We start from the raw sequence: 24,802 nt of genomic DNA on the forward strand, positions 1-24,802 counted from the left end.
TGCTGGCTGTATAGTGCCGGTGTAGGAGCTGCATTACATATGGAGTATGAATTAGTGATGGGCTGGTGCAGTGTGTAGAGCCGGCAGCAGCAGTCCTCTGTGCCATGCACGGTGCCCACAACACACACAGTCCCCGGTGAGGATGACAAGACGCCAGCTTAGTGGCCCACAAGTTGCGGCTGCTGCAGAGGCTGATCCGGCGATCCGCCGCCTTCCTGCTCCGAGCCTCCTCCGCCTCCCCAGCTTCCCTGCTCCTTCTTCTCCTCATCTCGCCCAGCGCTGCCAATGCGCCAGGATAGAGAGATCGCGGGGATGACGCAGAAGAGCGAGCTCCCCCCAAAAAGTGTTTCAGGACGAAGATGGCGGCAACTTAGCACAGGACCAAGATGACTGTGGCCATCAGGAGGCAAAACCCAGGGTATTCCGCCCAGCTCCAGCAGGAGAAGACGCCCGGCTGATCAGCTGCAATCAGTGAGAGGAAGGGCAGGGAAGAGGCATGCAGGCAGGAGGCAGGAGAGCTGGGGAGAGCCGCGCTGTCACAATGCCCCTGTCTTCCTTCCCTCTGAGTGGATGGATCTAGCCGATCGCTGCCGCCGCCGCCACCGCACTGTCTAAGGGAGATCAGGCAGCAAACAAGCCAATCACCCCTCAAGTCCATGACTATTGTGGTCACCCTGGCCAAGGAGCCCTCACGGTGGAGTCGGCCAGAGCAGCGCGTTCCCAAAATATGACCAGGGGTGCTTGGATGTGTCGGCAGTTTGATGACAGCTCCAAAATCTGGTTTGCACCCCGGGAGAACGAGAAACCTTTCACTGATTCCGAGAGGGCTCAGAAATGGCGACTGTCTTTAGCATCTCTCTTGTTTTTCACAGTTCTGCTTTCTGATCATTTGTGGTTCTGCGCTGAGGCGAAATTGACAAGGACCAGAGACAAAGAGCAGGACACCTTCATGTCACCACCACCACCTAGCATGGCTGATCCATTCTCCTCCTTGGTGGAAGGACCTCCACTCTCACCTACCCCTCCATCCTCTCCAGAGAGCCTTAGCCAAGGCAAAAAAGCTATTTTTCTAGGAAATTCTACCAAACCTCTGCTAGATACCTGCTCCCCACATAGTCCATCTGGTCAATGTTATGTTGTTGATGATGCTGAATCTGTCTGTAGGAACTTGAGTGAGGGCTCCTGGAGTAAGCCTACTCACTTCAACTTGAGTCATTTTTACCTTCCCTTTTGTAATTCCTATACACTTTCAGATTTGTTTTCTGGGTTCTCACATCCGGACACTTTGAACTGTAGTGGGGACATGGTGGAGAATGGGGATGTGGCTGGTTGTAGGCAATGTGTCCAGGCTTACAGAGGCCATGACCAGCATGCTCAGGAGAAATACCAAGAATTTGAAGTTTTGCTACAGAAATATTTACAATCGGATGAGTATTCGGTCAAATCCTGTTCGGAAGACTGCAAGGTAGGACATTGGCTTCTTCTCCATGCCTTTGGCTGGCCATGCTTCTTGGACATGATAGAAGTTTGCTGTGGTTGACATCCAGGGAATGACACTTGACAAAAGTAATGATGTCTCACTGTGCATTACATACTGTAGCCCTGTTCCATATGGATGTGCTACTAGTGAGCAGTCTACAGCATTGCTTGGATGTAATGTGACTGCAAGGCTTGACTGTGGCCTGAGCTCCACTGGGTACCTTCTGATGCCACATTGGTTTCTTGTGGACAGTGGTATACATCTTGCTTTGAGGACTATGGTGTATTTGTACATTTCTCTGTACGTTCGCAATGTGAGGCTGGCATACTGTTTGCATAGTGTTTTATGTGTTTATTATGCTGATGAAGGAATTCCTTAGAGTTGCCATGTTTGCATATACAGGGATTCCTTGCATCAGATGAGCAGTTTAGCTTGCAGTGTGGTTTGGGCCACTTATTAATAACCTTATAGGATGTAGTATTATTAAGCAAAGGTTTCAGGACTTTCATGGTCATCACCAATATGTGATAAACATCCTGATGTATCTATGTAACACTCTATGGATTTACAGAATTGGATTTCTACTGGCATATATCCTCCTGATGATCATGTTATTTGAATGCATTTTTCATCTCATTTGCATATATTACAAGCTTTATTGTTATGCGGTGTATTAATAATTGCATATCATGTAAACTGAGATGTTGCTGTATGAACAGACTGTGAATGATATGAGATATGAAGAATATAGATATGCATACTGTACAAGAATGCAGCATATACAGTATGGGTAATCAGATGCATCCACTCTTATGTGATTCCATGATGTGCTGGATGGGACTTTTCAAGCACAGGCGGAAGGCCTGCAAGGAGGGATATGCTATCAGGCCTTCTTGTAAATAAGGACACATACCAGGGCCTTATTACTCAGAGAAATGTCTGCTGGATGTAGGACATTCTATGTGCTGTTGATATACTATTGCTGGGGTCAGGGCTATATATTTCTTTGTAAAATCAAGTGCTGATCTGTTGCTGGTTAACACTTTATCAATTATTGTATGATTTATTGCATTTGACAGCTTTGGTATGACCAGACTATGATGAATATACATTCTTGGGATGTTGTGGGTCATTCATCTTTTATAGAGCATTTATCTAGCCCATTCCCAAGCTGACATTCAGTTGCTGTCCATGGTGCTGAAAGCCCAATGTGAGGTGCTGAAACTTGCAGTATCAGGCACTGTGGCTCAGAGGCTAGGTTTAGTTATATGCAGTTGGTTGCCTGGTTAGACAAGTCAGGAGCTAGTGCTTAAATGATCAGAATATGAGTTATAGCTCTCTACAGAAGTAAGACTTAATATCAACAGGTTATGATGTTAATTATGACATAGGCCAAGTATTACGTTTTTAGTGTTAAAAAACTTTTTAGAATTGTTGTGAGTGCTGCTGAAAAGTTAATAACAAAGTAGGTAATTAGTGACTAATGTATAGTGTGCATTTATGCAAATATTACAGTACAATCTGTGTATCTAAATGCAGGACTTTCATTGATGTTACATCTGTGATGATTTAGACCAGGGGTGAACAACATGCGGTCTGATGGCCACATGTAGCCCACAATGCCATTCTATGTGGCCCCAATCATCTGGGCACAGAATTATCTATGCGTGGCTGCTCACACGTAGTTTCCATGTCTGGGTGAAGAGAAGTGGCACATAGTAGGGCAACAGGAACAGACAAGTATTAAGGGTACACTGTGTAGCCATGTCTGGCACCCTATATATTAGGAGAATGAAATCTCTTAACCAGTTTGGCACTCCAGAAATGACTATATGAATTATAGGCATCGTATATGCATGCAGTTCTCTTCATTGTAGTTTATAGAACTAATGAAATGCCAGACTGTTACCTCGACATCCATCATCTACAGTAGAGTGAATCACGTGCATTGTCTCCTCCTCTCTAGAGTGATGATTGGGGAGAGGTGATTTCCATTCTCCAAATAGGTGGTAATCCTGGAAGTGAAAATTACGTGCATTTCTTATGGCATATACATAGGATATATATACTATAAATGTTTCAGATAGCAATACCCTTGTGGCCTTTGGAAGTGGTTCAGTTGGCAATATAGCCCACAGACTAGAAAAGGTTGTGCACCATTGATTTAGACAATATTATGTATGCAAAAGAACAGGAAAGTAAAAATGTGAAACAACATGGAGCTACTGGAGTTATGCCATCAATAAATCTAAGGCAGAAGCAAAAGTGTTAATAGTTTTTTTTATCAACCAACAAAATTCAAAGTGAATGAACACAAGTGAAATGTAAATCAAAACAATATTTGCTGTGACCACCCTTTGCCTTCAAAGCAGCATCAATTCTTCTAAGTACACTTGCACACAGTTGTTGAAGAAACTCGGCAGGGAGGTTGTTCAAGATATCTTGGAGAACTAGCTACAGATCTTTTGTGGATGTTGACTTGCTTGAATCTTCCAGTATCTTCATGTAATCCCAGACTGACTCTATGATGTTAAAATCAGGGCTTTGTGGGGCCATATCATCAATTCCAGGACTTCTTGTTCTTCTCTATGCTGAATATAGTTCTTAATAACACTGCCTGGATGTTTGGGGTCGTTTTCCTGCTGCAGAATAAATTTGGAGTCAATCAGACTCCTTGTATTTCTGCAAAAAATTCTTATTTTGCAGCATTTTTCCACACCTGTCTAAAATGTTTACATAATACTGTATGTTGAGTTACAAAGTATCATAGAGACTGTTCCGAAAGTGGTTATTTCCTCAAACAACTTCTAGTAAAAAAAAAGGTCATGTTTGTGCCGTAATTACTATAGTAGCAATATTGCACTTTCTTTAAAATTAAAGGTTGTTTTTTTTTATCTCTGTGAGGATATTTATCCAAGGTTATTCACTTAATAGGATTAATATTTGTTTCTGCTTATATCTTAGAGATGCTTTTGAAAGTCTCACCTATTATTATGGATAGGGAATTTTGCACATGAATGGGGAAAGTGTGAGAGGAATGTAGGAATAGTAGATTTAATAATATGTGAGAATGTTTTTGGAGTTGACAACTTCTATCTATTAGGCAGGACTTTCAGAAGGGTCTAGTTTGACATTTCAGTCCATAAATGGGAAAGTGTTGCTTAACTTTGTATATTGGTGTTTTACCATTAGCTGGCTTTTTAATACGGTATGACTTGTGATGAAAGCATTAGGAATAGAGATGAGCGAGCATGCTCAGATAAGTCAGTTATTTGAGCGAGCCTCGCTCTTCTCGAATAACAGCTTACTGCTCGGAAGGGCGGCGGGTAGCGGGGGGGGGGGGGAGTGAGAGAGATCTCTCTCCTCCCCACTACTCCCCGTCGCCCCCCCCCCCGAGCCCTCGGACCAGTAAGCAGTTACTCGAAAAGAGCAAGGCTCGCTTGAGTAACTGCTTTATGCGAGCGTGCTCGCTCATCTCTAATTAGGTAATACAAAAAAAGAAAAACTTCAAACACTTAATGTTGATGCTGAAATACACTTTTGTTTTATCAATATACTGTACATTATATAGCATCGCCTGGGCTTTCAGCAAACACTTGTTAATACTGCACTTTGGTTACTGGATTCTTCATGGTAGAGGTCAGTAATATTGTGATGAATTTCCACAAAAAAGCAGCGTACATCTTTAATGGCCAAGAGGCATATAAGAAGTCACAACTGATGGTCGCCCCATCAGAATTTTTTTAATTTGACATCTCCATATTATTCATCCCCAGAAGTGTGTGCAAAAAGATGCCATTGAAATAAAAGGGGTTTTCTAAGGAATACTGTTTTGGAGGATCAGATTTGCCAAACCCTAAGGAGTTTGGCTGCTGTACTTCTCTGCACAGAATTCAGTGTGGATTCTAACTCAAGATGTTTTCTTCAAAATTGTCTGAAATAACTTATGATTTTGCCACCTGTAATAATGTACATATCATTTGCTTTCCAAATATGGAATTTTAAGTAAATGTTGAATATGAAATGGTATTTTAACAATATTTTCAACTTTTTTGTTAAGCCTGGTTGCCAGTTATAAGTTCATGTTTATTTACTGTATACCTCTAGTACAAGAAAATTGATGAAGACTTAGAAGCACAATTTACAAGCTCAACATTAGTAGTCAAACATGGCACTATTAACCATCAATAGAGGAAATGTACATTGACGCTTTTAAAGGAATTGTTCAAGACCATGATTTTTTTTTAAAAAGAGCTGGCAATGGTATAAAGCAACAAAAGGGGTAGTATCTTACCAGTTCTCTTCCACTCCCTAGCCAATGCTTCCCTGGTGCCCTGTTGGTCTTTGTTGACTGGGCCTCAGCAAGGACCTGTCATGTTGACATGTGACTGCTGCAGCCAATCACTGGTTGCAACAATGATGTGTTGACATTACTGAGGTCATAGCTGCAGCTACTGACTCCTTGGAGATGGACTTGTATTATACATATTTAGGGCTCATTCACACAAGGGAATTTGCGCAGTTAACTTACATTCTCAAAAAGACCTGCAACTATTAGTACCAATGGTTTCTTATGGAAACGTTCAGATGAAGGAATTTTAGCTGCGAAAAAAAATCGCTAGGATAGGACATCAGCAACTGAAATTTCCTGCTGCGTGAAAATATAGGATCTGACTTATCTTTGGTGCCCAAAGCGCAGGAGTGTCCATAGACTCCTATGAGAACTGGAAAAGAGGGAGGAGGAAGGGAGTATAGCAGTGTCTGCTAGACCCAGAAGCGCTGTGTCCCCCTGATGAAGGGAACTCTCATAGAGATGAAGGGAAACCCTGCTGCATGTAAGAAGGGAGTGCCTCGGTGTTGATGAAGGAGTCCAAAGCAGAGATTCCCTTCATCAACACCGGAGACTCCCTTGATCCCTGCCAGGGACTAACAGGAGCTTACAGCGGACATTTAAAAAGTGAAAACTTGTCATTCAGAGGGACTTTAGGGCTGCTGAAGTGATCTCTCCCTATCGTCCCTGAACTCCAGAACAGCAGCACATTTTTTTTGTCACTCATCAGCAATGTTTCAACGCTGATACAGCCCAGGACTTCAGCGTGGAAAAGTCATCTGTTTCAGCAGCTAGAGTTGCGAATTTTTTGCGCAGCTAACAGCTGCGTGAATTCCACGCCGATGTCAATGAGCCCTTACTATAGAGGAATAAGTAGCCAACAACTTAACTATGTAGACAAGTTCTTTTTTTCTCATGTATGTAATGATAGTGTTATTTGCAGATATAACAGCAGAAATCTTCAGAAAAATATTTGATGATATCGTAAAAAACATTGAATATTGTTATAACATATAGATATTTACCGATAGCACAGTAAAGCAAATTCAATTGTGGCCTATAGGATGGAAACCATTGGTGTATTAGAGACCCGGATTGCCTCCATTATCAAGCAATAATGATAATGTAACATTAACAGAATAAGCTTTCAGTATTTCGCTTATTTGGGGTAGCAGTAAACACAATAGGAGTATTTTCTAGCTTGCATAGACACATTAAAAAGTAATATAACAACTTTGGAAGAATATGCTTTGCTACAATGATGTGACAGTATCCTAATGTACATAAGTAATATCCTACAGATCTATATAACAGACACTTCCCATAACATGTTTATATAGACTATAAATGCAACATTTCTGGTTGTCAGCTGGTAACATTTATAGTGAGCTACTTGTGTAATGGGCAGCACCATCCTCATAAACTGGATATTGATAAAACATAAATGCAGTGTTGATATTTCATGTTACGTAATTAAATAATGAAGGTGCTGTTTAGTTTTACACCGATTGATATAATTAGGTTGATTCCTACTGACTGATCCACTTTATTTCTTGTTAATATTAAATGTATCTTTGTTTTATTTTACTGTACAATACTTTGTAAAAGCTCCATATTAAGTAGCTGAGGTTAATTTAATGTATTCCTGAAAACAAATTATAACCGTTAATTACATTAAATTACAATAACATACAACAGTAAACGAGTTTTAAAAATGAAATCGCAAGCACCAATATTTAAAGACGTTTTATTACAAATTATGTTTATTAGGTCAGAACTATCATGGGACACAGTCATTTATTTATCCAGGCAACCAATTAGTCAAGCAGATACAAGTTAGAAGACAGTTTTGTGTCTACATAATGCTTCATATAATGGGGCGCATTACAATATTTTATTACAGCTACATTCATATTATTTATTAGAATGTACTATTTCTGATTCGTCCACTACTGTAAGTACAGCTACGATACAAAATGGGCCTGAAACTTGGCAAATCGATGCCATGAAAAGGCAATGATACAACAAGGTGTAGAATAAAAATAGTGTGCTTCCGTGTTGGCCAGAAAATATTAAATACTCTTATATAAAAAGACAGAGGTGATGCCTTCATTGGCTAACCAGAAAATTATATATGTGGGCTTTTCAGGCTGGCTCATACACTGCATTGAGTAGCCTTGAAAGTTTGCATATATAGTTTGTCTGGTTAGCCAATGAAGATATCACCCCAATACTTTAAACTTTTGGATATATGCATATTTAATATTGCAAGCAGTGGCCCAACAGAAAGGTTCCTAAAGAAATCACAAGAAACAAATATTTATAAGTGAAAAACATTATATTGTAAATTCTGCGCACTAATCCAAACTGTTAGATTTTGGTCTTAGCTGCCCTTGGGTTGTAGGGTTATTGAACTTAAGTCCTATCTGCACTCAAAACCAGAGGGTTTGGTCGTTAATGCAGTTAGGGCACATTCACAAGGGTGTATGAGTACAACGTTGAGTCTCACAGCATTGTACACATCACAGACCATTCGCTCTGCCACCAGAGATTGCATACGGGCTGCGATTGGCACTGAGCATGCCCGGGATGCTGACGTCACGGACCTGCACAGTGTGGCTTTTTTTCCTTAAAATTCCCCGCTGTGTGTAGGGTGTGTGTATACATGAAAAGCTGTCCATTCACAGGCATTGAGAAGGGGCAGCGTTTCAAACATGGAGAAATAGAGCATGCTGCGATATATTTCTCCTGCGTTTTATACGGATGTCCCCTCACAGTTCCAATGCAGCTGTGAATGGAAAAATGACAGTCCATAGATTTTCATTGTCTCCATTCACTGCTTTTTATGCATGGGAAATATGCAGTGGCAATGCGCCCGTGTGAATGAGGCCTTAATGTCAGTATTTTGTCTCTCTCACAACTAGAGATGAGCGAGCATACTCGTTAAGGTGTTTTACTCGAGAGAGCATCGCCTTTTTCGAGTACCTGCTGGCTCGTCCCTGAAGATTCAGGGGGGCCGCGAGGTGAGCGGGGGGTTGCGGAGGGGATCGGTAGGGAGAGAGAGATCTCTCACTCGCCACCCCGCTCCCCTCCCCCGCCCCGTGCCATACTTACAGATGTCCATGAAGCTGAAATAAGGGGATTTGCTTGCCCGTATGTCACCACTATAGAACTGGTGGGCACTGTTGGTGTTGTTTCTCTGACTAACACACTCTACATTTTGATGCTGTCTTTGAACACAGTTCTTGAAGTTGGGAATTAATCATCATCTCTGGTCAATTTCTAAGATTTTTTTTATCTTTAAATTGCATTGAAAAAATTTGACTAAATGCAAAATGTGTTCTGGGCCAAATTGTGGCTTTGCAAGGTAAAAGTTACATTTTTTCAAAAGTTTGCCAGGATTAAATATTATTTTCATTGGCAACAAGTGGTCATGTTACTTTTAATCTATTTCTTACTGAAAACTAGTTTTGCATACTTTAAAATAGTTTCCCCTCATCATTGATCTATTTGGATGAAAGGGCTATGTGTTATTGCCACCAGTGAGCTGTATGGGATATATGAAGTCACTCCTCTGTGTTCTACAATATGCATGCAAAGAAGAGACCATGTACAAGATGAACCACGCTGCCATGTGACTAGCTGAGGCCGGGCTCATATGTGGTAAAATGCTGCATATATAACGCCCATTTTACTGCTGTGTAAGCCGGTGTATCACCACATATGGCAGCGATGTTTGACTGCGTTTGATTGCATATTTTACGCATGCTGTCAACACAGTCTTCCTGGTTTTATTTTTTTATATTTTCCGCTCTGTTGCTTAGCAAAATTGCATATAAACACCGTACAAATGCATATGTACAATTTTTCACCCTTGGAGAACAATAGGGCTCTATCGTGCGTAATACGCAGTAGAATAGAACATGATGCGTTCTTTTTTACTTGCATGTAATATGCAATGAAAAATACTAGTGTGAGTGTAACAACCAAAATCAATGGGTTTCAATAGCCGCAATGTACCGTGTATTATATGTGCGTATATCACCCACGTAGAACACAATTCAAGTACGCTTCTGTGAGCCTGCCTTAGTTATAGCATAAAAAAGCTGAATATTTCATAAAAATCTATTAGAAAGTTAACTTTCTAAGAAAAATAATAAAATGACTATTAGGGACTACAAGCTCACCAGTGTGAGAACTGTAAGGCCGGTTCCTGATCGGGGGGCTGATTTGCACCGAAATGTCCACAGTGGGTATTCCGCTGCAGATCAGCAGTAGACTGCTTGCCTCCATTTAGGGTTGGTTTTATCATGTATTTGTGTGCGGAATTTACCCTATGATTGAGGATTATCAGTAGAGTTGAGCTTCAAATGGGTTATTCCAATTAAGGATATTCCCTACCCACTGATAGGTGTGTTTCTGACTGCTGGGACCCCACTGATCACAAGAACAGGGGTCACAAGTGAATGGAGCATGGTTCAAGCATGCACACTGCTGCTCCATTTATTCTTCGGCACTGAACTTAGCTATCTCCGGCAGTCCCACTGAAATGAATGGAGCGGCGGTGTGCATGCTCGACCACTGCTATAAATCTTTAGAACTTTAAATATTAGGAAAACTCCTTTAAATGCAGATGTATTTGTTAGGTTTACTTAGTGTAAATGCTTTTTATTTCTAAGCTTTGCCTTCCCTTAGAATGTTTACCTGGCTCATTTGGTTTTCAAGACATTCTCACAAAGAAAGTATCCAGCTGTTGCTATTCCTGAAATATTTCACCTCGGTTGTCAGGGGACACCTGTTAAGACTAAAGATGCTGGAACTACCTCTAGTCTTCTGTCATTTATCCTTAGAACACTGCTGCTAAGTCCCAAGTGCCAAATGGCACATATTTAGAATGCCAGAAATGTCATTGGTATTTCCAACAGTTTTATTACGGTTCATAAGCAGCTGGTCGAGATGATCGCCACCGGTTTATTAGGTATTTGTTGGCAACTGGGTAAACATTTAACTATTCTGGATTTGATAAACTGTGAATTTAAAGTTATTTATCATCATTTGAACCATGTCTCTGACATTTCACAGAAATGGGTAATGCAACGCAAGGAAAATGACATATGGACACATCTGAAACATGCTTAAAATTCTTGGGAATACTTTATGTATCACAAGAAGTTAGGAACAATTGTACAACATTTCCAAGGTTATTTCTAAGAGACATAAATATGTAATTGACTATAATTAACAAGTAAAAAGTTATTAAGATGACAGAGTTGATAGAAATGGGATGCTATACAATCTTCCAATATTCCCGATAATCCTTGACTGACTTCTGGCAAGCACTGACTGGCTACCAGAAAGTGAAATGTGTATCTTTCTCAGTGTAATAAGTGTACTTAAAGAGAAGTAGAAAATCTAGCAGTGCCAGGCGCCTTGGTAAAAAGCCCACTTATTGCCTCATGAAGCCGACAGGACTCAGTGGAAGACCTGGACTATCTGTAGCGTGGACTACCTCCCAACTACTGACAACTTTTGCATCTGAGATGGCTGAGCAGCTTACATGAAGTAATATCACCTTTTCCAGCTTAATGCTATCCTGGTAGCTAAAGGCACATGGATCCTGCTACAAAAGTTGGGGTCCAGATGTATGGCTTTGTAGGCTCCATTATTGTCCTGGTTGTAGCATGAGGTTGACCACTGATGTTTAGCTTCTTGTTTCCTCCCTTCACTGATCATAGGGAGACAGCTCTCTCCTGTTTTGTGTATAGAAAAAAATGAATGCAGTGCGCCCCCATTGCTCAGAGCTCCATTCCAAGTCAAGCTTCAAAGTATGTTTGTTCTGAAATGCCGCAATGTTTCAGAATAAAAAAAAATAAAGATGCACTGTGCGTACCTGTCCTACGTTCATTCTGCATGTGGTTTGGGCTGCATGAACCCGGTGACAGGTTCCCCCTAACTGTATGGCTATGCAGTTCTCTGTATGATTGAGCAGAGTAATTCAGGAGCACTCAGCCTCATCATTATGGGAAGAGTTAGTGCGTGATGAGGGGATGTGAACACCCTTGGCTTAGGAGCCCAGTCACACATGCAATTGTTGCGACTCCTGTAGTTGTGCTACTGTTTTCATAACTATTCCCAGCCTTGACCAAGGATGTAAACAGTATCGGTAGGGAGAACAAGAGATGCAGCGCTGGAGCGACAAGGATCCAGACCTGGTGAGTATGTGTTTTTTTATTATTTTTCCCCATTCCCTACAGATTAGAAAAAAATAATTTGGACCACCTCTATAACTGAACAGATTTACTTAGGACTGCTTCACAGACAAATAGTACTTACATGCAAAAATAAATCTGAATGTACGCAATCAAGTTCAAGTATATTTAATTGTGGAACATATGGCTTGTATGATGATGGGATTGTTTGTTAGCGGTTGTTATATGTCGACATGAAATATGCCAAATCAGTGTGCTATTTAATAATGAAAAACTGTCTTACATAACGTGCTTCACAATGTCTGATTTCATAATTAGAAGAACGTCTATGAGAATGGGAATTAGGGAATAGCTATTGTAAAGGTAGAAAAGGCATTAAGCAAAGGGGAAGGGAAGCACAGCATAGTGCTTTTGGTTGGCACAGTTCAGCAAAAATGCCATCTTGGCAGAAGTAATGTTACATAATGTGTGCAAATACATTTAGTATAATTTGGTAGGAGAATTGGCATAATTTGCGGAATCACTGCTAGTATAATGAGTGGGTCTCTCTGGTGGAGCACAAATAGAGCATGTCTTTTGTATTCTCTTGAACTGGACACAACCCAAACAATTGGATAGATTGAGATTTTATATTGAGTTCTTTCTCATATGCTCATTATTTGAGTTACATCTTATGCTTTTGTGCTTTTAAGATATTTTCTCAAGTTCCCTTAAATGAGGTTTCCATTATTTCTGTACTGTAAGTCAAGGTTTATCACTAGGATGTGGCATCACTTGCTGATTGGTAAGTTCTGACTGCGCGAATCCCAAGATCCATCTGGGGGTTACACCACAGGTGGCAAAAACAGCATTGTGATAGAACCTTGAATGGAAACAAATCGAGCCATTCTCTGTCAATAGAGAAAGGGATACCACTGTGATGTCCGTTTGATAGGGTTTCTGTTTGTTTCCGTTATCTTTGGCGTTTAGAATACCATAGTTGACTACGTTGCTCTATATTACAGATATAATGGAAATGAATGAAAACTCTGTAGATCGGACACAATATTGGGGTACTTCTCACTAATGACAGTGAATGGTTTAATTAGTTCTCGTTCAGGGTTTCCGTCACAATGCTGCCTTTGCCACCCGGGGTGTAACACCCAGACAGAATCCCACAACGTGGTGAAAAACACTGTAAGAAAACTCTCTAAGGCCGGTATCACACGAATATGTTTGAATTGGGGAATACGTGATCGCTACCCACGCGGACGATCTGTAGTATTCCACACACATTTAAACAATAGAGCATTCGCATGTCTGCTTACATGTCATCATGATTATGGTGGGAATCTGCTTTAAATCATGTATTTTCATAATGATTGACAACTTCCTAATATATATATATATATATATATATATATATATATATATTACTTCTTCTGCCTGACCATTCATTACAATCAAGCACCAATATTTATTGATTAATGTTTTTCTCTTACCTGCATAATATCAGTAACTTCTTTAATTTTTCTTTCTTGGTTGATGGAATTTTTTGCTTTTTTTGGCTGTGAAATCAGGTTGTTGGATTTTGATACTAGAAGGTCACTGAGTCATCTCTGTAAATTTCACTGGCTATACACTAGAGTATGGGGCATCATTATCACTGTCCATAACTCTTGACTTTAATAGAATTGCTTTATTTCTTTTTTGTTTTTAACCAAGAAACAGTTATTTAAGCAATGCTTTTATCCAACCTTTCATGCATGGATTGGAACCATATTTGATATTTCAGTACAGATATTTCAGCATATAATGTATGTTAAAGGGATTGCCCCACTTCTAGCTGTTTTGCTGCAGGAAGCAGGTGGCTTTGTATATTGAACAGTGACTTACGTAGGTTCTGCAGGCTGAACCCCATTCACTTCAATAAGACTTCAGCCTGCTTTCTGCAGCAAAACAGCTAGAAGTGAGACAGCCATTTTAACCACAATATAGCATACAGTAACTTGTTTTAGCTGATTTTTCAAAACAAGGGGTCATGAGGAGTAGCATTATTTCTGACAATTACATGAAATTTATGTGGAGTTTTTCACAAATATTCCCCTCTACATACTAGCTGATATGATATCTCTCATACATAGCACAGCCAGAAAAGAGGAGATCCTGCTCTCTATTTCTCTGTGGCACACCTTCAGTCTCAGCAGCAGCATAGAGGACATTATACAGCATAATGAATAGTGCAGATGTGAATCCAGCACTGGGGTGAGATAATTTACTGGAATCTTCACCAGCAGCTTCTCTGTGTGTCTCTTTGTGCATTTCTCACTGTACAATTACTTCCTCCTTTGCTTTTCCCTCTCATAGATATCTATGGGGAGCATGTAACATGATCTCTTAGTGGAAGAGATAAAGCAAAGTCCAAGGCACTAGAGATTCCAGATAATACTTCAGCTTTTATTTCATCCCATTCTGAAAAATGCCACCTTTGGCAAGTAAAGAATAAGGCATAAGGTAGGTACAAGCATAATACTCAAATGCAGCAGTCAGATTTATATACATCTTTGAGCCTGACCAAATCCTGTTCTCCTCCTTCTAGTCCTGCCCCAGAACTCCAGCAACTGATAAGATCATCTCTGTTAGTAATAGAAACATAATTAAAGTAGTGAGAAACAATCCCAGATGTATATACAGCAATCAGGGGTCATCCATTCACCTCCACAGTATAACACTTTCCTAAATTACAAACAGTCTTAGTCATTTCATTGGCGTATTATAAATTTTTGCATCCAACATGGTGTATATAAGGCTGGCTGTTGCATTTGAGTGTCAAGCTTGTACCTGTATTATTCTTCATTGCTTGCTTGACAAAGGCCCTGCATGGCTGAAATGTGCATTGCAGTTTTAAGCATTAGATTGAGGCCTCTTTTACACGGACTACAAAACATCGCTCATGTGAAAGAACGCATTGGAAACCATGGGCTTCACATTGTAGCAATGATTTTGCAGCGAGATATTGTAGCCTGTGCAGATACAGCCTAAGGGTTCATGCCCACGACCGTGACGGGCTCCACAAGCGGAATACTGCGGCGGAGTCTGTCACGGCGACCTCCGAAAGACCCCATACTCACCTCTGGATCCGCTGTGCGCGTCCGGGATGATGTGCTGGCGCGCATGCGGAGTACAGCGCACGATGCGCCGGCAGTGTCATATGACACAATGGAAGCCGGCTGTGCGTATTCCCGAGGCAAATACGACATGCCGCCGGTTGTTTCTCGCAGCGGAATTCTTTGGTGGAATTCCGCAGCGTGAATATTTAGCTATTAGGTTCAATAGAACCTAATAGCTGCGGGGCAATGCCGCAGTTTTCCGCTGCATTTCACACGGCGAAAATCCGGCCGTAGGCATAAGCCCTAAGGCCTCTTCCACAGGGGCTACAAAATCGTCGCTAAAAAACGTATGCATGTGAAGCTCATGGTTTCCAATGGGTTCTTTCAGGCCACAAAACATCTGTCATGTGAAAGAACCCGTTAGAACCCATGGGCTGCACCTACATGCATTTTGTAGCAGTGATTTTGTAGCCCGTATGAAAGGGGTCTAAATAAAAGCTGACCGTTCATTGGGAGATCCTGGAATCTCTGGTGTCTTGGACTTTGCTTTCTTTTATGGACTAGAAGTGTTGGTAGAAAACCCGCACCGAATATTACATCTTGAGATGGATATTAGCAATATTTCAGAGTAACAGAATGGTGCAGGGGGAGGAGACGTGGCTCCAAAGAGAAGAAAGAGGCATTATTCTCTAATAGATATGTTGCAAAGTTTCATATATTTACTTGCACTACTAATTTATGCAAAGTTTGTTGAAACAACAATGTTTATTTAGGCCGCTTCCACACGGGCGATGAGATATCATAAAATCACAGCGATATTGCATGTGTTTCCTGTGATATTGCTGTGCTTTCCTCGCGCAGATATATTGCGACTTTGTGTCGCTACAAAGTCATGCGACTTTGTAACACTCTTTTGCAGGGATTGGGGGTGGGGGGTGGCCCTGAAAATAAGCCCTGGAGGCATAAAAAAAAAATCACCAGTAACACAGTGGAAAGAAACGTCTCTCCGATTTTCTGCTTTGAGGAAATTGCAGCATGGTAAACAGGCTCAGTGGACAAATTTCTGCCTTTGTGGATGCCATGGGTTGGTAATAGTGACAAAACAAACACAAATGTGATTTACAGTAACTCATATGTACACGTACAATTCATGCCTCTTTTAACAATGTACATTCCGATATTGCTTAAATGGTAATGGACCTCTCGCAGGTTTCCCCTCCCTCCCCATATTCCCCACCCCCTCCCCATATTCCCCACCCACCCACCCATCCAACCCCCTCAGCTGCTATATTTCAATTGCTTTTGGCTATTCTAGCTCTGAAGACAAAATATATCTTTATTTGTGGAATGTTAATTAGTTTATGCAATAAGTTCATCAGGCTTTCTTTCCCTTTTGCTATTCTTGTGTTGTATTTAAGGCACATGAACCTGTGAGTCTACTTATGTTGACTGTCTCCCAAGGAGGTGGTTACCTTCCCTGCGGTTTACGTTGTTTTTTAATAATAAAAATAAAATTAAAAAAAAAGAATACATCACCTAGTGTGCTGTCAGCTCCCCGCGCGTCTTCCCTGAAGCTTCGGCAGACTTGCTTAAAGATTTCCCTTAGCGCTTCCTGGTTTGGAGATCCAAAATCCCTGCCGCCAGGAATTGCTGCAGCTCAGCCAATCAGAGCCAGTGCTTGATGAACCAATCACAGCCATTCAATGGTAGGGATTGGCTGAGCCATGGCGCTCGATAACCAATCAGAGGCAGCATTTTCTGGAGGCGGACAGGGATTTTCAAACTCCTGACCAGGAAACTTTGCCGCAGAACTTCAAACAAGTGCCGGGGAGCTTCGGGAGAAGTGAGGCAGAGCTGGACAGCACCTCTTAGCTGATGCATTTTTTTTTAATGCAGCTAGGGATTATTTTAGGGCTTTTACAGTAGGATTTCCTACTGTAGAAGTTACATTGCACTGCACGAAAACCGTGTTTTCGTGTGATGCAACAGAAAGGAAGGCTCAATAGGGAAACATGGGCTACAAAAAAATCGCAAATCGCGACTGTATAGAGCATGCCGCAATTTTGTATTCTTGGATTGTTACAGGCTACAAAACATTGCTCATGTGAAAGAACCCATTGAAAAGCATGGACTTCACATACATGCACTTTTTAGTACTGTTGCATCATGAGAAAATCGCGCAATTTTTTTACCCATGTGGAAGCGCTCTTAAGTTTCCCAGAATTAATACAACTGCTTTTCAATTTGTTGTTGAACCATGATCTGTGTATTACCTATACATTTATGATGTACAGATATGCATAATCCAACATTAATAAGCAGTTTTCAGCAATGCACACATATAGGAAGATGCCAGTAGCTGGGTATTGTTTTCAATGTAATCCACAGTAATTGTAGATAATGACTGCCAATGTCTTCAGAATCCCTTGCCATACAGCATGCATTACCATGGTATATATGAGTACAGTATTTGCATGGAGACTTTATGTTTTACAAGACCTCAAGTTATCGGGTCTCCAAGTATAAAACTATGAGACTTCCCATGTGCAATGACTTGGTCATCAAACCAGATTCTTGGTGTTATAGCACGCAGCACGGTGTTTCTCCAATCAGTCATAATGTAAGTGTATTTACTTTGGCCTGCCTATACATGGGCGCCAGTTATTGTCCTGCCTAAGGTGTTTGGTGGGGCAGTGGACTGTTGTCAGATAATTACCTATGGCTATTTATTCTGTGTGGGGCAAAAGGCCCATTTAGACACAACGATTATGGCTCGCAATTCGCTCAACGCCGTCTTTTGAGCAATAATCGTTGTGTAACTGCACTGACATTGTGCAGTTTTTGTTAAGCCATCGCTCATCGTTGTCTTTCAGCGTGCTGAAAGATGACGATAAGCTTTATCAGGGATTCACAGCGGGATACAGCTGATACTATTGTTTCATCTGTATCCCACTCCCTGATGACAGGTTGGGTATGAAGAACAGAGCGGTCCAGCTCTGTTCTCCATACCCCGCTCGGAGCGCTCAGCTGTATAACAGCCGGGTGCACCGAGCAGAGAACAGGTGGATGCAGAAGACAAGCGTGGACACCGCGCTTGTCTTCTGCATCCTCCGCTCAAAGTGCTTGGCTGTATAACAGCCAGGCGCTCGGAGAGGGGAACAGCTGGATGCAGAAGACAAGTAGGGACACCCCGCTTGTCATCTGCATCCTCCGCTCGTAGCGCTCGGCTGTATAACTGTCGGGCACTCCGAGCGGGGAACAGCTGGATGCAGAAGACAAGCGGGGAGACCGCTTATCACTTAAAAGTCGCTCAAAAGATGATAATCGTTGTGTCTAAATGGGCCTTTACTCTCTTCTACCATGGCTCTTTTCTGTTGAACTATACATTTTCCCTATCCTCCATCTAGGGACAGTCTAGGCCCCCTAGGTTCCTGATATGGTGCCGCTGCTATCATGACGATTTCCGTGCTTTTAGGCAGGGTCTGCCACACTAAGATTGGTAGTTCCAATCCCCATATTTCTGTTAGGCCTTAGTCAGACGGGCGTTTTTTCACGTGATTTGCGCATCGCATGCGCATGCGCAAATCGCGTGACCGGAGGCGAAAAATCACGGGAAAAATCTGCACCTAGCCGCGTTAATTGTCGCAGCAAAACGCCCGTCTGACCGGAGAAAAATCGCTGTGCGCATCAAAATGCGCATGAAACTTCGTCTGACCGGCGAAAAAAATGATTTTGGTGCGCACATAAAACGCAGAACGCAGATAGGCGCGATCTGCGAATCGTCGTGTCCTATAATTTTTCGCATATGCGCATAAAAAGCGGACATGTGACCGATACCATAGCGAACCATTGGTTCTATATATGCGCAAATCGCATGCGCATGCGCAAATCGCGCGAAAAAACGCCCGTCTGACTAAGGCCTTACCGTTATTTGCCCTATCATGTGTTCCCCACATTTTGTTGATATAATATATGCTTATATTTGTCCATTATAAATATTAATTACATCTGGGTCTGATGTGTTGGTGACATCCGTGAAGGGTTCCGTATTTGCACCCTGCATGAACGTAACACATGGGTTATCAATGGTCATATGTTTATGGTGCAAAATATAATATCAATTTCATGCAAATTCTAAGCATCATTCATGAGAAATAGTAAAGGAAATGGTTAATACTTTCCTTGCTGCTTTTACATTCTTAATGCTAAAAGTTGAAAGGTAAGACCTAGGTATCGTCTTAGACAGTTTGCTACGTCAATATAGTTCCATATGTTTTGAGAGTTCTGCAAGAGTGCATGCAGCCCAAGTGTTGAGATATCGAGATAATATGAAATTACCATAGCACATACACAGATTAGAGTCTGGCGAAATACAAAACATTTCACCCAAGGATGGAAATGGCAAATGTGTGGATTTATGGACTGATAGAGAACTTCCTAAGACATCAAACATCTGTCTGATTCCGCTTTCAGGAAGCGTTGTGTCTGTTCTACAGTGGTTAAACTGTCTTTCTTCATAAATACTTTATCATTGTTTGACATTAGTAAATATGGCAGCTGCCACATTAGAATAAACACATTTTATCTGTCTTTGGTAGTCAGTACTTATTATCAGTCCATCATAGATTTATCCCCATAATGAGGAAAACAACTTTAAAGCGATGGTGGTGGCGGCAGAAGCGGTAAAAGTCTATGACAAATGTATTGTAGAAAAGTAATGTACAGTTCAAAAGTGATCCTATAAACAAACAGCTCCGCTTTTCACTTTTATCTCTTCATAAGAACCTTATATATAAATGCCTTTAACCTACTTTTTGTTTCTTCTCCGCAGAGCTTTCATTTTTCTCCGACAAAGCTATATAAACAGTTTGCTAAGGAGGAAAAAAATAACACTGTGGTTCTACATTACATTGTTTATCGGAGCAGCTTTGAACTCGCTATTTAAAAACCCAACCATATACATTGGTGTAGTAAAATGCTAATTGATTTTATTTTAGCTGTAATTCCATATGTACTTTCAGGTACAAGGCCATGTGTTCAATATTTACTGTCTGCTTATCATAGTCCCTGTTAAAGGCACCTGTTACCCCTCGCCCCTCCATCAGCATTAACTCCCTTTATGCCAATGATTTTTTTCTGTATTCTTCTAATTTTTTTCTAATACAGGATCTAATTGAGCCCCACTTTGGTAGACCATAGGACATTGTATAATTTGTTTCAGGAGGAAGGTAAAGCAAGTGACAGGGAAGAGGAGCCGGAAAATTCTGCAATGTCCGGAATATGCCTTCAATTGTGACAAATGACTTTTGTAAAACGTTTGGTTCAGTCCAAATTCATTGCAACTGGAAGTTCACTAAACCCCTAAAACCGGTGTATAACACCGTCTAAGAACCATAAAAGCCCTATATAATGCAATGAGAGTGTTATAGAGGGCTTCTATGGCTCTTAGACAGTGTTGTGCACCAGTGTTCATGGCTAGTATTGAGTGAACTAGTAGAACCCTGTTTTGGGTACAACTTTGCTAAAAGCTCGGTTCGTGTTTGTGTGGGACTGATCTTTTAGGAAAGTTTGTCCTGGTTCCATTCACTCAACACTGCTTGTCAGAGCAGCAGGGTAACAACAAAGGAAAATAATGGCTCTGCAGGGTAAGAGAAAGTCAATTTTGACTCCTATACTTCGGAGAACCTCTGCTTTGTCAGGGGAAAAAAACCCTTGGTGACCACTAGTGACCAACAATTCTCTAGTGTGATGATCCAACCAAATAGCTACCCATATCTCAGCTTCCTGTCATTATTAGTCAATAGTGTTTGTTGGGCGCCACTGGTATCCAGCGTATGATTAATCCAGCAATGCTACAGTGCTTTTATAATACGTGTAAACCATATAGCAATAGTCTAACACATGAGTAGATAAGATCAGGGACATTATATTGTCAGAAATATCCACTGGTCTAGCATGTAGCAGGAATGTTGAGGGGGTCTAGTTATTTCTTTATGCAGTCAGAAAGATTAAAAATGTTTAATGAGTATAAAGAGAAGGGGAAGCTCACCACATGGCACATAATTCCTCTTATTTTTCAGGGCAGCCCATATCTTAATAAACTGTATGCCTAAACAGAATCATGGCGTTTTGCTTTTATTTAAAACACATCTGCCCTTTTAGATAGCTTTTACGGTTAAGCTGCTGTGTTTCTGCATAAGGAATAACACTATTTCTGACCATTATATGACTTGTATCCCACATTTTTAACTAGTTTTTCACTCTGCAGGCTGTATCTGTAATTTTCAGTTTTCTCTGCCAGCATGTCTGTGTGAGTCATTCTTCCTCTTCCACCCTCCCCTCTTCTCTCTATAGAATTCTATGGGCAGCATGAGTCATCACACTCTTCCATTTCCTTTTGTCCATCATTATCTCTGTTACTAGAGATTAATTTTACTTGACAACAGGCAGTGGACAGCAAATTGTAAGGAAGGAACAGTGACCTCTTGTGGCCAACAATTTAGAGTGATTTTTCCAAAAACATCACTTTAGGTGAATAAAGTGACGTGCACTTTTGATAGTTATCATGTTATGTATCATACTGTAATAACAACAGTTGTCACAAATAGTACAATGACTAGTTAAACCATGAGTTTAAACTTGACTCATACAAAGACTTGTGGTTAGAGCTAATTGCCAATCAATGGAATATAAATTTATGGAAATTCTAGAGCTGCTATGTATCTAAAGTTGTACAGTTATTATGACACATTTTCAAACAAATGTCTGCAGCATCTGTGCATCATGATGATCTGCAGCAGCTGGAACTCAGAACTGTGTAACTTACGTGCTGCTGAAGAACCTCTTTTTACAAGAAAGCACTGCATGTTAGGTCAACCAATTGATGACTCAAAGAAGCAACATCTTGCAAAAAAAAACAAAAACAAATTGCCACAAACGGCTTCTGTTGAGGAGGTATATAGTACATGTATAGCAGCACGAATTAGGTTCTGACATCAGAATAGCATATGTATACAAATAAAGACTTGTCAGTGGGAAATGCATGTGGATTATTTCATTGTTATTTTAATTATTGGTTAGTATTAGCGTGGTTTCACATCTGCGTCGGAGGTTCTGTCACAGATCTGGCTGCAAATGCCGTAAGAAAAAACGCTGCAAAGGTGGAAAGTGGGTGGACTCCATTATAGTCAATGGCTATAGGGATTCCCCTAGTTCGGCTGCAGGGATTCCCCTTTCCTGCTCCCCGAATGGAGCAGAAAAGTGGATTCCCCAGCACAGATGTGAAACTACTCTTACACAGTATAATTGCACAGTATTACTATACAGTAATATTTATACAGTATTAGCCATCACCCAATGGTTTACAAATCCTGCTGGTTTGACATTAAACTGAAATAGTGCAAAGTTTAGAAGAAAATGACTTGACAGTTCAGCGCTGGAGAAATTGCATCCAGGAGACTCTCCTAGTCAGCCTGCATATCCTTGTGTCAGCTGCATGTGAACATTAACAAAACTTTAATTAGGCATCAGTGAATACCACACAAGCATCCAGTTAGAAGGAAAATTCATTGAAACTCCACACTAGAAGCAACTAAAACCAGCACCTAGGCATTTGGGCTTGCTGGATAACGACTTGTTTGCTTCAGAAAGGAAATGTGCCAATTTTTAATGATTTTGATGTGCTGAGTTGGAAAATGACAAAGAAAACCTTGGATTAGCTCAGGATTACGATATATTAACTATTATTAAAATAAAACTCCAAACATACATACGATGTAATACGGGCTACTTGTAGCACAGGAACTGCCAAGATATTCCTCCAATTATGAAAAACACAACGTACCTGTTAAAAACTCAATTGGACAATGAAAACTGGACATTAGTTGCGGTACGCCATTTCCTTACTGCCCTCTTGTATGAATCTACAGGTGTTTCACGCGTCTTATTCCAACAGTAGTGTGCTAGCATTGACGGGCTCCATTTCCCTTGGTAGCGTCTCTCCATACTAGAGATGTTCTGATGGAAGTGTTCGCCATGCTCATCGCTTACAGAACCACAGTTGTCAGGGAGGAAGTCAATGTGGGAATGTAAAAAATGTATTTTTAAGTTGCAGCCCATTTTTTCATAACATGACAGCATATTGTCCAGCAGTTCTTTGTAATTCTCAGCTTTGTGGTTTCCAAGAAAATTCTTTGCTACCATCCTGAAATTCCAAGTTTTTTTTTCATCCCCACATAGTACATCATCGAAATGTGTATCCTTGAAGAGCCTGGAGATCTGTGAACCCACCAATATCCCCTCTTTATAACTTTGGCCTCACTTACATGCGGAAACTTTTCTCTGAGATAACGAAATGCTGTGCCATTACGGTCCATGGCCTTGATGAAATTCCTTATGAGCCCTAATTTTACATGCAAAGCTGGTAGTATGATAAAATTGCAGTCAACGAGGGGTGTACTTACAACGTTCTTTGATCCAGGTTCCAGTGATGTCCTTCGTGGCCATTCTCTCCTTTTGAAATGTGCTACTCTGTCTCTGCTGTCCCACTCACAAAGGAAGCAACACTTTGTATAACCTAGCTGAAGTCCAAGCACTATAGCTACAATTGTCAAATCGCCCCAGACCGGTCATTTGTGTTCCTCATAGTTGGTTTTTACAAGCAGGTGCTTTATGTTTTCATAGCATACTTTCATCTGTTTTCCATCGCCTATAGGAACAAAGGGTAATGTATTGCCAATGGAAGAGTCTCCATTCATTTGGTTTGTGGCTAATATTAATAGCTGTCATAAGCCCATTTACATTGTTACAGAAAAAAAGATAGCTATCCTTTTAGAAGAATTGATCTAAATGTTGATGACAAAAACAGAACACACTCACTGAAACGTTGTCTTCCAGGAGATTCCATTTCAGTAACCTAGATCCCAGCAGTTCACATTTTTTGGCAGTTGGAGGTCATGTACATGGTCAATAAGTTCAGTCCCAGTTATTTAATTAAGTTTGAATGAAATATGGATCTATAGATGTTGAAGGTTCTATCTACACCATCATGAACTTCAATTTCATTTTTTTTCTTTTGTGGTGTCAAGTGAATATGATTCTGGTGGCTGAGGATTGAAATATCTTCACTATGGGGAACAGGTTGACGCTCAGATTCAATATCGGCATAATTTATCATCCATTTTTTCTTCTTTGAGTAACCTTTACTTATTGGAGGTACCAAGCAAAAATAGCAGTTATTGACATGGCCTGTAGGTTCCCTCCAGACCATGAGAACACCAAATTTCATGGAGCACTTTCAGCCACTGACGAAGAATTGTTGCACAATGATTACAACATATGTGTTATAATGGTTACAACATATATCATAAATATTTAAAAAATAAAGTAAACTAAAAACAGCATTATATGTAGATAGAGAATATTTATTTCGGAGATTTTGAGAACTAGAGCCAAATTGCAATTTTTATTGTCAGATTCTTGTTCAGCACCCTTGAATTAGTAATATTTGGCTACTTTCGTCTCTGAAGCTTTTTAGCTGTAGACCAGTGTTGTCTAAAGTACTGTATTGCTACCATTACCCTGAGTTCACATGGGTTGGAATCCCATCGGAAATCTCGCAGTTTTGCCACAGCGAAAAATATGCCTAATGCCGGCTTTGCCACGACGGATTGGCCGTCCTGTGTGGACGGGATTT

At 40.8% G+C, this 24,802-nt stretch overlaps 1 protein-coding gene across 1 annotated transcript in view; it reads left to right on the forward strand.

Moving 5' to 3' along the window:
• The first annotated feature begins 727 nt into the window (after positions 1-727).
• Positions 728-24,802, forward strand: part of NALF1 (NALCN channel auxiliary factor 1) — a 474,399-nt gene continuing 450,324 nt past the window's right edge. The window contains exon 1 of the mRNA XM_066579955.1: positions 728-1,465. Within this exon, the coding sequence (XP_066436052.1) occupies positions 728-1,465 (738 nt within the window). The remainder of the gene's footprint in view (positions 1,466-24,802) is intronic.

The sequence above is a fragment of the Eleutherodactylus coqui genome, chromosome 1, assembly GCF_035609145.1.
Source record: "Eleutherodactylus coqui strain aEleCoq1 chromosome 1, aEleCoq1.hap1, whole genome shotgun sequence".
Lineage (NCBI taxonomy): Eukaryota > Metazoa > Chordata > Amphibia > Anura > Eleutherodactylidae > Eleutherodactylus > Eleutherodactylus coqui.